At 39.9% G+C, this 16,329-nt stretch overlaps 3 protein-coding genes across 3 annotated transcripts; 2 read left to right on the top strand and 1 right to left on the bottom strand.

Annotated features, from left to right (window-relative positions):
* Nucleotides 1–4,746: 4,746 nt before the first annotated feature.
* LOC140173353 (glucomannan 4-beta-mannosyltransferase 9-like) lies at nucleotides 4,747–5,729 on the bottom strand. The gene is made up of 2 exons (XM_072196451.1): nucleotides 5,546–5,729; nucleotides 4,747–5,429 (listed from the first exon to the last, which is right to left on the bottom strand). Exons 1-2 carry the CDS (start codon nucleotides 5,698–5,700, stop codon nucleotides 5,267–5,269), a joined length of 318 nt encoding a protein of 105 aa, XP_072052552.1. The 5' UTR covers nucleotides 5,701–5,729; the 3' UTR covers nucleotides 4,747–5,266.
* A 3,666-nt stretch (nucleotides 5,730–9,395) lies between these two features.
* On the top strand, nucleotides 9,396–10,046 carry LOC112805578 (uncharacterized). The gene has a single exon (XM_025847943.1). The coding sequence runs from the start codon at nucleotides 9,396–9,398 to the stop codon at nucleotides 10,044–10,046; it is 651 nt and encodes a 216-aa protein (XP_025703728.1).
* Nucleotides 10,047–14,440: 4,394 nt separating this feature from the next.
* On the top strand, nucleotides 14,441–14,782 carry LOC140173671 (F-box protein At1g67340-like). The gene has a single exon (XM_072198181.1). It carries the CDS (start codon nucleotides 14,441–14,443, stop codon nucleotides 14,780–14,782), a length of 342 nt encoding a protein of 113 aa, XP_072054282.1.
* Nucleotides 14,783–16,329: the final 1,547 nt, after the last annotated feature.

Raw genomic sequence — 16,329 nt, forward strand, 5'->3', positions numbered from 1 at the left:
TATTATTGGTATGCATTGTGACAAATAAAATTAAACTTTGGTGTGAGGATCAATTGCCGGTTTGGACTATGCTTGCAACGAAATAATTCTATTTCTCTTGAGAGATTCTAAGTCGGCATAAATCTTTACTTATCAAGGGGGTTCACTAAGAATATTTTTTCTTTTTTTTTTGGACAGGGTGAAGGTCAACATTCTGACCCGACCCTATGACTTCTATAATACCCCAATTAGCCTAAACTTTACCTCGCGTCCTAAAGAAAAGATTAATCAAGGATTACGACAGTTCTAAGCTCATACTTATGATATACATAGAAGGAATAATATTATCTAGAAGCCTGATGAAGGACATAATTCAAAAATAGGATTTTAAAAGCGCAAAACGAACTAACGAAGCGTTTAACATAAGCACCAGGGACAGATGTGATATAAACAAAATAATAATATAATAGTGTAATATCATAGGAAACTAGCCACGACTTGCAGAGTTTAAGCCGGCTAGCCAAATATACAGACAAGAGGAAACTGAAGTTTAAAATGGCTTATACAAGTTTTATTCTCTCTCAAATACAAGCCTCTGGCCAAAATAAAAATACAAAAGTGAGAGATATATATATAAATAAACAAAATAAATCAAAGAGACTCAAAAGATATATGGATCCTCCGCTTCTGTCACCAACCAAGCAACTCACCGAGGTGGGTTGCAACCTGCATCTGAAAAATACAACAGAAATATAGTATGAGAACCGGATGTTCTCAGTATTGTAACAGTGCCCAGTGATGTAGGATATAAGACCCCAGGATGCCAAAGGCAATCCTAGACTCCATATCCATCACAAGAATTCAAGCTTAAAGCATTCTAAACCAAATAAGCATAATTATATAAATCTTAACATAACTAAACCATAGCACCATAAAAGGGTAATCTATCTTAGGGGATTTCTAATCTAGTCGAACACCGCTGTACCCCACAGCCCTATCCAACCTACCCTCCGTGCGATCCCATCGCCACCGCCTACCTAACCTCCTCAACTCTGAACAATCACAATTAATGCAAGCAAGTAAAACACAGATGATATTCATATACAACAAGTAATTCAAGAAGCAAGTAAACATGATATACAATTAGGCAAACTCAAGTAAACAAAGCAAGCAAGCATATAAAAGATGCATATGATGAATGTCTATCCTATTGGCTCCTGATATCACTTGTCGTTCTATGAATGCCAACCCGACACATCCTTTCGGATGTCGCCTTTCTGCCACTTCCGAGGATATAGCGCCTGGCCCGCTCTTGTTCCAGGGATATAGTGCCTGGCTCACTATCGTTCTGAGGATATAGTGCCTAGCCCACTTGCATGCTCAATCAAAGGATATAGTGTCTGGCACACTCTTATGGCAGAGAAGGAAAACAACAACACATATAACTCATCACAAATCATTCCAAGGATATAGTGGCTGGCTCACTATCCACATCCACAATTCCATCAACCTCAAATCATCATCATTTCTCATCTCAAATCACTTCCAATTATCAACTCTCAACATTCCAAGGATATAGTGCCTGGCACACACTCTTTCAATCATCAAAATCCTCATTTGAATTCTAAGAGTCCTCAACTCATCATAACCATCATCGTTCCCATCAACACCCTTAAACATTCGTATTTCTCAAGCTCATCTTCAACAATCCCATTCCAAACTCACTAGTTCGTCAACTTCTCGATTCATCCACCATTCTTCTTTCGCACTACACCAAACCCATCCCCAGTACACCAGAAACCTAAGTCTCCGTTCTCTAATCTTGCATAATAATCATTAACTAAAATCCTTCGCCTATCTCTCATATTCCCATACTCAAAATAAAGTCCAAAAACCTTAAAATGGTGTTAAAGAAGCTTAAAACCTTGTTGGGAAGGAGAAATAGTTAAAAACAAAGCAAAATTTGAGAAACAAGGCGTGTGCGTCCGCACAGAGATGTGCGTGCGCATGCCCAGGAAGATTTTAAAAGTGTGCGTATGCACAGGGGTGTGCGTACGCACAGGTGTCAAAATTCAAAATAGTTTGTTCACTCACACAACCTGTGCCAGCGCCCCCAACAGACTGGCCTCCCCAACGTGTGCGTGCACACAGGTCTGTGCGTACGCATAGGTTACAATTTCCCATTGGTGTGCGCGCGCACAAGCTGTGCCAGCGCTGCAAGCAGATTGTCTGCCTCTGCGTGTGTGGATGCATAGGTCTGTGAGTGCGCACAGGTCATAATTTTCGCAGAGTGTGCGTGCGCACAAGGCTATGCGTGTGCACATTCCAGAAAACTCTGAATTCTGTAACTTTGCAGAATTTCAAGTTTTCAACACCAACTTTGAAGATCATAACTTCCTCTACAAAATTTCAAATTTGGAAAACTTTATATCAAATTAAAGGGTTTTCAATAAGCTTTCATTTTAGACAATTTTCAACCAATTTTGAAAACTGAGGCAAAAGTTATGATAGACAAAGTTCAATAAAAATCAACTTTTACCCAAAATCACAATTTCCACAATTTCTTTGCAAAACACAACCAAAACCAAAACAATCCAATCCAAACTCCACTTTTCATCAAAATCAACCCTCTATAACATATCACACCAAACTTACCACATTTTCCCTTTATCTTTCCTCATTCACAACATCACTTCAATATATTACATATATCAAACCTTATTAACAATTTCCAACTACATTACCAACCAATCCACATCAATATCACATCTATCAACACAACTCACTCCCCCAACCTCTCAATCCTTCATCCTCATATATCCACAACCCTCATTACAATTAAACTCAACATTCATCAAATCATCAAAAATCATCATATAACATCATTCAACAACTTAACAACCATTCAAATCCAATCGTATCCTATGGGTCACTAGCCTAAGTGTCCACGAATATTATATACTACATAGAAAAAACTGAAACCATACCTTGGCCGATTCCCAAAATATTCAAAACTCAAAATTGAGCACCAAATGAGCTTTCCAACCACAATCTAAGCTTCCAACAATCACAAACAAGCTCCAAACTCACAACAAACAAGCTATATACACACCAAACATCACTAATCAAACTAGGGCTCAAAATAAACATAATCTCACAAGGTTTTAAGAGCTCTTACCTTACTCAACAGTTTAGGAAGCCAAAACCACCAACAATCAAGTGCTAGAGTGTACCTAAAACACCCAAGACACAAGATTTCTCTCAAAACCAAACCCTAAAACTCGAAATGCACAAGGGCATGAAAATTGGGCACGAAAGATCTTAGATAGAAAGGACGGACTCGGCAAGAGCTTCGCGTAGCCGCTGACGGCACGCGAATCGGAGCACCGTAACTCAAGATATAGCGGATTGAATGTAGAGGTGAATAGTGTTCTTCCCTTTTCTCCTCTCCCCTTTGCAGCTGTGTGTGTGTGTTTATGGGTGAAGGGTTCATTAATAAACCCTTATATATGTTGGACTTGGGCCCGATTCAACCCGTTAGCGTTTTTTGCCCGTTTGTCCTAGCTTCGGGCCAAACTTTTAACACTAACGCCCGATTTTTCATCTCTAATATTTTACTAAGGTTTTCGACTGTTTTCACTACTTCTCGTGCAGCACCGAGCAGACTTGAACCGGTTCAACTGATTCGACTTTCGGTTCACAATTTTTCATGGTGTTTCGCAGAAAACACATTTTCTAACTCGGAAGAACCTACTAAATCCGAAAACCGTATTTAAATCCCCAAATTCTCATCCTAAATTTCTGGAATTTAATTTCGGTATTTAAATGATTTTATTCATAAAAATGCCGATTCTTACAACTTCTGACAACCCTAAGAGAACACCTATCCCAACCTGGTTTCAGATCTAACACCAGAAGCTCATGGTGCACTTTAAGTTTCGCCGCCTTTTGATTTTCTGTGCTCCATTCGAATGATCGTCGTCCACTGTGCAAGCTTCTTTTTTTCAAGTTGGGCAAAATGTACAAACTTAAGAAGGCTGATTTTGGGTATCAACATTTTTCTAATTAAATGATTTCAGTTTTTTAAATTGGCATTAAGTAGTCTATTTATTTTTATTTACAAATGGACTATCTAAAAACTCAAAACCTGATTTACCTAGTAACTTTTGATGATTGCCGGTTAATTTTTAAGAAGTGTTGCACTCCTAATTTTTTTTTTTTGGAGCGCACTTGCTTTCGTTTGATAAATATATTTTTTTGAAAATTTTGAATGGTTGTGTTTGAATTTCAAATATTTTTTTGATGAATTTCAAATATTCTTATTTTTAAAAATTTTGGATATTTTTTCTTATGTTAAATATTGACTATAATATTAATCATGTAATATTGACTTCTAAGAATTTTCTTTTTTAGTTTTATAATTACAAATTAGATTAGTCATTTAGTCATTAATTTAGTTAAAGGAATACTTATATATACAATTAGTTATCATTTTGGCAGTATAATGACTACCTCACATTACACCTCAGTCGACTGAATTGAGAACAAAACCAATTGGAGTTTCACACATTTAGTAAAATGACAGTTAGTCACTAGGCTATCACAATTAACTGCACACATGATTATTCTAAGAAAAGATTTCTTAGATTTACAGATGTATCATTGTCCTAAAGTAAATGCTTGTATATTGTAATCCTGTCCAGAACCACTGAGTTTCCCATCTGATTATTCCCTTTTGTTAATCTTAACATAAATTGATTAGCTGTTTTTGTTAGATAGGGAATGCCAAAGGAATTTCGTTATTTCAGTAAGATTTAACTAATTAACATAGAGGCTACACATAGTAAAGAGATGCAGTATATAGAACCTTTTGTGCATTTTAACCCATTTCTTGGAGCTGCTTATTTCATCAAACAAATATAATGTAAAGAAATTAAATTAAAAGTGTTTACAAATGAAAAGGAAAAAGAAAAAAAAAGCTACAAAATCTTATCAACAATCCACCATAGATGCTGTCGACGCTGTGTTTGTCTTTTGTGTATACTTGTTTCCCAGGTGACAAACCTCCATTAACTTCCGTTATATGCCTTTTGCTATTCACAAGGAAATTTACTCTTTTAAAGAGTCACAGACTCTGTTTATGCAAAACCTTAAAAAAATTATCACCTCTTTTCTTTTTATACTAATATGCTGTGTAATTTGCCAGACCCTGTATACTACAACGCATTTGACAAGTGAAGGCACAAACTGAAAAATTTCACTGAATGAAGAACATAGCCAAATAGTTTTACGAGGTGGGAACAAAGGTGCCAACATATCCAAATGCCATGATGAAAAACGCAATTGCTTGGATGAAAAGGAAGATGAAGTAGTGGTTCTTCCCGAACATAACATCGTAACAGCCACAGAAGAAGAGGTAAAATCCCACACCAAGTTCCAACAAGTGAAACCTGATGAAAACAAAGATATCAAATACATTGATTTTTCAATGTAATATTTAATCAAATTGACAAATATTTTAAAATTGAAGAAGTGAATAACTAAATCATGAAAAACCCTTTTGTACCTATCTCCAATCTTGAATCGAGGCTTCTTCGATGCTACTTTACTTCCGGCTTTACTCTTGAGAGCATCTCCAAGCTTTTCAGTGACAACCCATTCGTTGACTCGGCTAGCCTCGAGTAAACCAATAATTGTCGCCTTTGTTCTATGAAGAGACATGACATTCTCAAAGAGAATCCAGAACTCAAGTAAATTAAGCGACCTGAAACAAAAGCATAGGAAACAGATAATAAAGTCGGTCAACAAAAGTGTTTGTTTACTTGTAACACAAGTTACTTTCTTTCCATGAGATTCAACTGTAGAGAAGAATTGAAACAGAAGAAAACCAATAGAGGAATCAAGAAAGACCTTGGAGTTCCAACTGCATTTAGAAGGGTGATGACAGAAGGGATATAGACAGCACCCCATTTTGGAACCACAACGGTCACAGGTAACACAATGCAGTAGAACACAAACGTGGGCACGGATTCCATGTGTCGAAGATCTTTGGCACACCAGTGCGTATAGCACTTATCTTCGGCTGACCGGTGCGCCTTTGAGTGTTGTCCGTCAGATCTTTCTCGTTTTTTTAATCTAATGGTAGAGATCATTCTTTCTCTTCCCTCTTTTGATTGGTTAATGGATATCTTGTGTCAGAGGGGCTATTTTACAAATTTATTTTGTTGCTGGTTAGTTTTGTTAGATCTAAAAACTATCTGGGTTTATGTAGAATTACTTAATGATTTTTAAGATGAAATTATTTGAAGTTAATGATTCTGCGTTACGATTAATCAAAGACGATTGGGTTGGGCTGGGAAGGAAGGAGTTTCATTGTTGAGAATGTTTGATGCATACTAGAATCGCATCGACGTTTATGTTTTCGTCACTAACCATCAATAGAGTTACAGGAAGTTCCCCCCACCCCACCCCCTCGTGAAATCACACTACAAAGCTGCCTACTCTCCAAATGGCGTATCTATTGGCATATCGTTGGTTCAGAGGATGAAGATCTGCATAGTGTCCTCACCGGATCTAGATTCGATCACTCTCGGATAACAATGAGTGGTGTTTCGACTAGATGTATGGCTTTGCCGAAGACGATCAACAAGGATCGAAGCGGCGTGGAGATGGTGGGCAAGAGGATAACAAAGGAGAGAACTAATATTTTCCGGGTCGGGCTGGTCAGGTTGGAACACAGTTGGTTGGACTTGGCTCAATCCAGATGGGCCTCTACCTTATATTTTTTTCTGAGACCATTGATGGGCTCAAGTGGTGGGTTATTAATAATTTGTTAAAAATGGATGACTGGTCTGGTATGGTCCAAAAAAAAAACTTACATGGCTGATGAAAAATAGAGGAACACCCAGTACTTCCGTCGGAGGTGGAATTAACATGGGGGAACGAGGAGTTTTGCCTTCGATGAAGAGGAGAGGAGCTTCGATTAGGGTCGGGTATTAGGGGTTGGGTTGCTAGGCGTGTTCGGGTTTTGGTTTTTGGGTCGAGTCAGTTGCTCTGGCCTAACACCAGGTCAAAAAAATGTTATTTTCCAGCATGACCAAACAAAAAAAAATTTAAAAACCGTAAATATACAAAAAAAAGTGTAATTATGAACAACTTACCTGCTTCCATTGACTACATCTATCCATCCATCCATCAACAGGGCAAGGCTAACAATACGAAGGGATTTTTCACTAACCCACTCAAATGGAATGATTGATAAGATTAGATTAAGGCTATAATTTAAATTTTGAATTCATTCGGTGGTTATCGCCTTTTTTAGAAATTCGGTTATTGCCCTTGGTAATTGCACCCACATTAATTCCCAATTAATGCCCAGTCTAATCAGTTTTAAGGGTTATTTATGAAAAAGAAAAAAAAACTTAAAAAGGCGGGAGGTGTTTCGCCAGATTAACGCGCGTACGTTTACGTTTTTCACTCCCCAAAAAAAAAGCGCATACTTTTCAAATAAGGGAATCCACCCAGTACCAAAAAAAGGTAACAAAAAAACAGTTATTGCATGTATAATTACTAATTAGTTGCAAATACGCTAAATGAAAATAATGCAGAAGGGAAACAAATCGATAAGCAGGTCTTTGAGAACCCACACATACAATAGTTGGCAAAAGGCACCGGATCACGATTTGGAAACGATAAATGCTAACAACGCAAGATAATTCCCTAATTATGTATCAACCGCTCAGATGACTTGTTTTATATTGGATGATTTACATCCCCTGTTTTTTGCTTAGGGCTGTGAACTATCTGATACCGTCACAACTAATTTATACCAAACAGCCCAGAAAATTGTTAACTCTGATAGTCAATGGGGAGTCATCGAAAAGCGTGTTTTGCGTATGTTTGGGAAATTTTCATTTCAATTTAAATCAATTCAAATTACTACTAACAAGCAAGGAGATGATAAGATATTGATAGTTAACCACATCTGGATTAAACAAATTTATACTGACTACGAAGCGTAGAATATTAATCTTCCGAATCAATAGCAATCAAATTGGAAATAACTCAGAAATTTTATTCTTGTCGTGTAATAGTCACTGGCGAGGAGGGATAAACCGATTAACAGTTCAAGATAAACAGATTTTTGATATTGAATCGATTAAAGTAGATATAATAATCGGTACCGAGTTTTAACTAGCATTTCAGAAGATCAAAAAGGCGACCAAAGAAACAAACCAAATAGATCATTTAGGGCTTCAGGCCTTGATAGAAACCAACACAACATAAAGATATCACACATGTGCACCATGTCAAATACCTCTGTCACTGTCTTCACCCTGCTCCGGTCGAATGCCTGCCCGATGGAACAAAGATTTCTGCTTGACCTCCAAAACATCGACGACCCTGTTTGCCAGGTCACGCTACTTTGAGCTTTCCGCCATAATTTCGTTTGCCTTGTCATATAGTTGGCGAACAGTCTTGCGAAGCAACTTTTCCTCCCAGCACCGTGCCTTCTCCTTTTCATCCAGTTGATCCTCCTTTTTCTTCAACTTGACTATTAACTCTAACCTCTCGGCATTGACCCTAAAGAGCTCATCTGCGGTATTTTCAACCCTAGCCTCCCAAATCTCCTCCTTCCTCTCAAGTACGGCCTCAACGAGGTCAAAATCCGCGGACTTTGCATCTCTACAGAGGACGTTGATCAGATCAGCGATCGGATGTTCCATGAGGTCATCGGGACTAAGGCCCTGGAGGGTGTCAGAATCCTTCAACATTTTCTCAGAAGTATATAGTGGAGAGAGCAGTGGAAGGTGGGAGAAATAAGGAGGATGATAAGGATGGACAGAGAGGCGAGAGAAGGGGTCACGGCAGAGAATAACTGGGAAAGAAGCATTAGGAGGGATATGGTTTCTCATTAACGGGCACGTATACATACATAGTCCGTAAAGTGGGAAGCTACTTTGAATACTTTTTCCGTAGAAAATGAGTAATTCAAAAATAAATTATATTTTAAACTAGTTACATGGACGAAAAAAATTAAAAGATAACAATTTAATTACTTGTTGGCTTAAATTAACATTTCGTGTTAATACATTTTTAAATTTATTTTTAAAATTATTTTTCAATTTCAATGCTCAGCTTTAAAAATTACGATTCCTGTGCCAAACCCAAAAATGAAGCATCGGTTACAGTGGGCGTAAATGAAGGCGTATGTGGCATGGTACCTGACTTATCTGGTGAGCCGTTTTGCAGTATATAAGTTGCCTCCCCAGCTTTCCTTCATCGCGTCTGGTGCCCGTAATTCATACTCTCTTGTAACCTTTCCCTCTCCCCCCTACCGTCCAAAAAATTTAAATCAAATAGGATGAAATTGGGTGCAACCTCCGACAAAGGCAGTAGAAAAAAGAAGGCCGGATATGGAAGAAGGAAAGGAAAAGGGGTGCCCCCCGTGGTTGTCCGCTAATTCTCTTCTACCTCGTGAAATATGGGAGAGAATTGCAGCAAGGGTTGCGTCGGCCTCGATCAAGGATCTGTTTAACATGCAGGTGACTTGCAAGGTGTTTTTGGATGCAGCCCGCTCATCAACAGTGTACAAGGTGGCCTCCATGGCGGAACTACCTATCGTGTTTGGTTATGACTTAGAGGACTGTCCTGAGGATGGGTTCCTTTATACAAGCGCGCGTAGAGGAAATCCGGCCGCTATATTCCGTGTAGGGATTAAGGCCACCGATGCGGGCGACGTCCAAGCCCACTACATGTGTGCGATGCTGCTACTGACGCAAGGTGTTGGGGACGAGGCGCACGCTGGCAGGGGGGTTGAAATGTATGAGAACGTACTGGCTGCTAGAAAAATCGAATCGTGCAGAGAATTCTTTAGGCAGTTGTTCGCAAATCCGCTGATTGGGGTGCAACCGTCGGATCCAGGGAAGCCCGTCGTCTGTCGGTCAAGCGTCTGCCCGACCCGCGGGACCATGGGTGCCGCCAACGATTCGTCGAGTGTGTCGTGCGTCCACTGCCTTGCCAAGTTTGAGGTGTTGCATTTCCTTAGTCTGTTTACTTTCAGATAAAGCTTCATTGTAACCAAATTTGAATGTATTTCATTGCTAAGGATTCGTGCGGTTGAGTTGGGTGGCATTGTAAATTTCCGCTTTCGTGGGTCAGACAAATGACATATTCGAACCGATGCATATCAGCGTGTTTTAACTTTTAAACGCTCTCACGCATAACCTTCGATAGAAGCACTATTTCATAACTTCATTAGCTAATAGGTAAAGCGGAATGTAAAAAAACAGACCAGAACAGTTCAATATTAGTGTTGGGCCTAAACAGTACAATACTAGACCTAAACATACATTACCGGGGAGGGGAGGGGTCGGTTTACGGTGTCTCCATCCCGTTGTTGCACTGACCCCTAAGACCTGGGACTTCACCTGTCCAGCAAAATGTCGGCTAGCTGCCGCATGATTTCTCTCAGTTGAGTCCTGAATTCATGTCTCTCTCTCTCCATCTAGGATACACAGTACTCGATCGACGCAACGGCCCGTTGTATGTCCTCAATCGATTGGCTGGCTGCAAGTGCTATAACTTTGTTAGCAACGTATTGATATCGACGCAAATGACTAGACGTGGGGGTGTCGCAAGAACACATTTTTCGCTTACCAGTTGCACCTAGTTCCACGGCGGGAGTATTTCTCACTGTCGTACCGTGCCGTTCGCCGTGAACAACGAATCGATTGAACGCATACGGCTGCGGGAGCTCGCTGCCCAGACCCGAAACGGGCGGAGTCATCGTCACCGTCGAATTGTGCCGTTTGCCGTGAACGAGTTGATTGAACCCTGACGGCGGCAGGAGCTTGCTGCCCAGCACCGTAACAGGTGATGCATTCACCTGGAAGTAGTCGTTTCAGGCATTCACGGCCTCTTCATAACTCCGGTTACGAAGAAGCAGGTTCCATGGAAAGCCATCCACCTGAGCCGCTGCTGTCTCGCTGTTGGGGTATATACCAGGTATCCTCCCTCTAAAGACGACGTACCAGAAACCTTCTGTGCGCATTGCCATCCGACTGTTAGAGGAGATCTGGTACACCCTTAAGAGGGAGAGGTGGTTAGGGTTGATGGTGGAATATACAGTTTATGGTTTTTTCTCTCACCTGGAAGCTAAGAAATGGAAGAGTAAACAAATAAAGCATCTAGAATGGTAAGGGTGCAACAGCAGTCGAGGTTTACTTTCACGCGAACCCTATGGTCAGGACTCAGGAGTAGGGGTGCAGGGACTCTAGGTTCACGAATAGTGGTGTACTTGCACCAGCAAAGAACAAATAAATAACATTTATCTTATTCACCACTATTAAGGCTCCTTTAAATTACTTCATTCTTGAGAATATTAGCCCCACCTAGAAAATGGGCATCCAGTTAAATACGATAAATGCTTCTTTCAGCAATATAATTATTATACTATTTGAACGCATCGATAAACGAAAATATCTAGGGAAACATATGCGGTACTGAACCACAACCCCTTAACCCCCTCCCCCCATGGCAGTATATGAAAAGGCAGAATGCCACAAGCTCAGTTACAAACTCGTCTATCCTCTTCATAATCTCCAATAATCTCTCGACAAAGTTCTTGCAAATGGCTGGAAGTTTCGAGAAGGACACTAAGAAAGTGGATGTATCCGTTCAGCACGAATGCCTGATGCGCTATAACTGGGTATAGCTACGAATAAGGGAAATTGCACAAACGGCAAAATTCCTTCCGGCAAGTGCACCGGTTATCGTCAAGTAAAAACTCACAATAGAGTGAGGTCGAATCCCACAAGGATTGGTTGAATGAGCAATTCGAATTAGAAGTTTGATTAGTTGAGCGGAATCAAGAATTGGGTGTGAATTGCATAAAGTAAATTGGCGGGAAATGTAAATTGCAAGGAATTGAAATGACTGAATCTTAAATTGCGAGAATTAAAGTGCGAGAAGTTAAATTGCTGAAATTAAAAGGGATGGGGGTGATTGCATGAAATTAAATTGCAGAATGTAAATAGAAAGGGATAGATCAAAGAGATGGGTTCATTGGGGTCAGGAGATATTGAAATCTCCGAATCAAAACATTTTCATCTCTTCCTCAACCAATGCATTCATTGAATCTTGCTTGGCAATCTTATATGATTGGATCCCAATTCCTTGGCTCACCAATGCTCTCTAAAAACAAACAAATTCCCAATCCCTTGGTTTAAATGTTCATAAGAAGAGATGATTGCTCGATCACTGATTATACCACACAGTTTCATGAACCACAATTTGGTAGGATTACATGTCACAATATCCATCCAAACCCCAATCCAATTCACTGTGAGAAAGCTTCTCTAGCATGAATCCTCCATTCCTTTCCCAAGGTTCCGAAGGATTCCAATTATGGGTAGTTTCTTTCCCAAGACAACTAACCAATGGAATTAGATCGAGAAGCTTTCTAACAAAATTCAAGAGAAAAGATTGAAGAAGAAGATGAAAACTATTATTGATTCATTGAATTACAATAGAGCTCCCTAACCCAATGAAAGGGGTTTAGTGAGTCATAGCTCAGAATTCAATTACACAATATGAAAAAATGCTAAAGTGTCAAAAGGTCCTCACTAACTTAAATTCTACCCTATTTATACACTTTCTAAATTGAGCTTCTGTTGTGTTCCTTGGGCTTTGAGGCCTTTCCTTGATTTCCTTTTGCTTTGGGTTTATGGTCCATAATCCTGATGAGACTGTGATCCAATTCTGCAACATTCATTGAGCAAACTTAGTAATAAACAAGTAATGACACAAAACTCAACAATTTGAAGTTCCAGACTCATCAATTCTTCAGGCCCAATCCCATAAACCATGATATTCAATTGGGTTTCATGCCATAATAAGTTTAAGTTAATATTTGTGCTCAATTGCTAACTTAAACTTCAATATAATTGGCCCAGAAACCTTTTCAAATGGTGGTGTTTAAGTTGAAGTTTAAGTTTCAGTTTAAGGTCAAACTAAAACTTAAACGTGGAATTGGAAGAAGGCAACCCAGGGGTGTTCATTGTCGAGCACGTTTAACCTCCAGTTTGAGGTTAAACTGGAGGTTAAACTTGGAAATGAAGAAAGCACACCCTGGAGGCAATTTGGGTCGACCACGTTTAACCTCCAGTTTGAGGTTAAACTGGAGGTTAAACTTGGAAATGAAGAAAGCAACCCGTGGAGGCCATTTGGATCGAACACGTTTAACCTCCAGTTTGAGGTCAAACTGGAGGTTAAACGTGGAAACACTTCCCTTTCTTGAGTCGTCACTTTGTTCTCTTGTCAACCTTGCCAATTTGATGCCAAATATGGACTATTATACCTCGTTGGAAAGCTATGGATGTCTACTTTCCAATGCAACTAGAAGCGCATCATTTGGAGTTCTACAACTCGAGTTATACTCCATGGAAGGTGAAGAGGTCAGCTGGCCTGATTGCATGTTGGTACTATGCTCTTCTATGCACATTACGGGGCTGTTTTCTCCCTCAATTTTTAGTATTCACCATGCATGCCATATATGCTTGGAAAGCTCTAGATGTCTTTTTTCCAATGCATTTTGAATCACCTCATTTGGAGGTTTGTAGCTCAAGTTATTTATGTTTGAAGAAGGCATGGTCAAGCTGTTCCAAATAACACGTTTAAGCTCCAGTTTAAGGTTAAACTGGAGCTTAAACGTGGAATGCTTCCTGGAGGGTAAAACGCCGAACACGTTTAAGCTCCAGTTTGAGGTCAAACTGGAGCTTAAACGTGGAAATGGCTTCCTGGTGCATAATATGGTTCGAACACGTTTAACCTCCAGTTTGAGGTCAAACTGGAGGTTAAACGTGGAATCACTCCCTTGGTGCCATTCTCATTCTGGCGTTTAACCTTCAGTTTGAGGTTAAACTGGAGGTTAAACGCCAGTTTCCTCTTTTCTCAGCTTTCATGATTCTGGCGTTTAACCTTCAGTTTAACCTTAAACTGAAGGTTAAACGCCACTTTCAGCATTTGGTGCCTTCCTTATTCTGGCATTTAACTTCCAGTTTAAGGTTAAACTGGAGGTTAAACGCCACTTTCAACATTGTACTCCACATGTGATCTTCAAGCTTCCTTTATTGATTTTGTTGCTTCCTTGCCTATCCTCTTCTTCCCTGAAATCATCCACACAATTGCATCAAAGTCTTGCAAAAATTCATGAGAATTCTTCCATTCATAGCATTCAAGTAATATAACTAAAAACTCATGGAATTTGCATCAAAATCTTCATGTTTGAATGATTTAAGACAAGCATGACTATTTGGCCCAAATGATTACTTAAGGCTCAAGAAAATGCATAAAGCAACTAAAAATAAAAGAAAAAGGCTAGTGAAACTAGCCTAAGATGCCTTGGCATCAATGCCCGCTGAATCTCCTTCCTCGCGAAATTTGGTCGATTATTACCACCATGGTTACATCGAATTTGATTGAGGATCTGTTCAACATGCAGGCGACGTGTAAGGTTTTCCTCGGTGCAGCGAGATCAGACGCTATATACAAGCATGCGACGATGTCTTATAAATCATTAGCGCACTTTTTACTTAACCTCGACGGGCCTGAAAGGAGATTCCTTGATCGCTGCGTGGAAGTGGGAAATGTGGATGCTATAGTCCGACATGGATTCACGGAATATCTCCGGTTTGGTCGCCGTGACAAAGGCATGGAATTGCTTGCTAGGGCCTCAACGGAGGGCAGCATCGAAGCAGGTTACCTGTCTTCCATGTTGTTAATGTTTGATCACGAAGACTAGAAAGACATGGTTAGGGGTGTTCAAATGATGGAGGGTTTCCGTATTTCTGGGTAGCTCAAGAGCTACACCAATTTCTTGACGGACGTTTGCAAAGATACCACGGTGATCTTAAATGAATTGTTTGCACGCATCTCAACGACCGTGACTGTTTACCACTCATGCCAATCCTCCCCCGACTGTACTGTTGAGCGATTTGTCCAGTGTGTCGTGTGTGCAATGCCGGGCCGAATACGAGGTGCGGAAGTTCTTGGGGACTTATTGCGTTTAAGTAGTTTTCTAAACCCCGATGATAGAGGTTTTTAAGGAGTTTTTATTATGTAATTGCACTGAATGTATGTTTTATTATATAACATGAGAGAGAACTAATTTCAATTTTGTTTCGTTCAATGGCTTCGCATTCTCTGTTCGATCAAGCAATCTATTTTGAAAGATGTATTTCCTATAATTTCATATAATATTAGGATATAAAAAAAAGGACACTATGTCTGTATTCCTTTGTTTAATTATGTAGTGTCTAGTGTAAAATAACGGTACGTGTACTTAAATAAGAAGAAATTCATAAACATTCGTAGAAATCCAACGCGATGCGTCTGGTATTTGGCTCCAAACTCAATGATTAGGTATTAGCGTTTGCGTCCGTCGCAACATAAATTTCTAATTGTGTGTCAACATGTAAAGAACAGACAGATTAAAGTATATATAATCATATTATAAGAGTTTAAGTTCCACTACAGAAGATCAAATGGGCGACAGAACAAAAAAAAGGAAATAAAAGCATCATACGTGCCTCGACGAAAAAGATGACATTAAGATATCAAGCATGTGTAGCACATCAAATAACTCCGATCCTGTCTTTATTCTGCCCGGCTAGATGATGACCCCGACGGAGCAAAAACTTTTACCTTTCCTCCACAACGTCCAGCCTGCATTCCAGGTCAGACCATGGAAAAGACTCAACCTGTTCCCGTTCAAGGCGCTTGGCGATTTCTGCCTTTAATTCCTTCTTAGCGAGAACCAACTGTTGAAGGAGCACGTCATTTTTTCGCTTCTCTATTTTCAATTCTTTTTCCAGCCGTCGCCTTTCCTGCACCTCTTCTTCCAGTTCATCCTTCCTTGCCTCAAAAACGAAGTTGGCGGCCATCATCTCCACCTATGCCTGCTGCCTCAGTTCTGCGTCGGTCGTTACAAGTGTAGCCTTCAACATCTCCTCCCTCTTCACCAATACGACCTCAACGAGATCATAATCTGCGGACTTTTCATCTACGCGGATGATGTCAAAAAGTGCGTCGATCGAGAGTTCCGCGAGGTCGTCGGGACTAATGGCGTGGTCGGTGACGGGTTCCTCCTACATTTTCTCGGGATAAGAGGACGACGACATAGTGGCAGTAATGAAGAAGGGTAGACAGAGAGTTGAGAGAAGGAGTTATGGCAAAGAAGAACTGAAGAAGGGTTAGTACTTAGCAGGGTTTAGGGTTGGGAATATATATATATATAGTAGAAAGTTGCTTGGATTCGATTTTTTCGTAACTAATGTGTCAATGATGGGG

Source organism: Arachis hypogaea, chromosome 6 (genome assembly GCF_003086295.3).
Source record: "Arachis hypogaea cultivar Tifrunner chromosome 6, arahy.Tifrunner.gnm2.J5K5, whole genome shotgun sequence".
Taxonomy (NCBI): Eukaryota; Viridiplantae; Streptophyta; class Magnoliopsida; order Fabales; family Fabaceae; genus Arachis; species Arachis hypogaea.

Coding starts and splice junctions, on each gene's coding strand:
- LOC140173671 (XM_072198181.1), top strand. CDS start 14,441: ATGGTTACATCGAATTTGATTGAGGATCTGTTCAACATGCAGGCGACG.
- LOC112805578 (XM_025847943.1), top strand. CDS start 9,396: ATGGAAGAAGGAAAGGAAAAGGGGTGCCCCCCGTGGTTGTCCGCTAAT.
- LOC140173353 (XM_072196451.1), bottom strand. CDS start 5,700: ATGTCTCTTCATAGAACAAAGGCGACAATTATTGGTTTACTCGAGGCT. Junction 5,430..5,545: donor CGATTCAAGATTGGAGATAG/GTACAAAAGGGT, acceptor TGTTTTCATCAG/GTTTCACTTGTTGGAACTTG.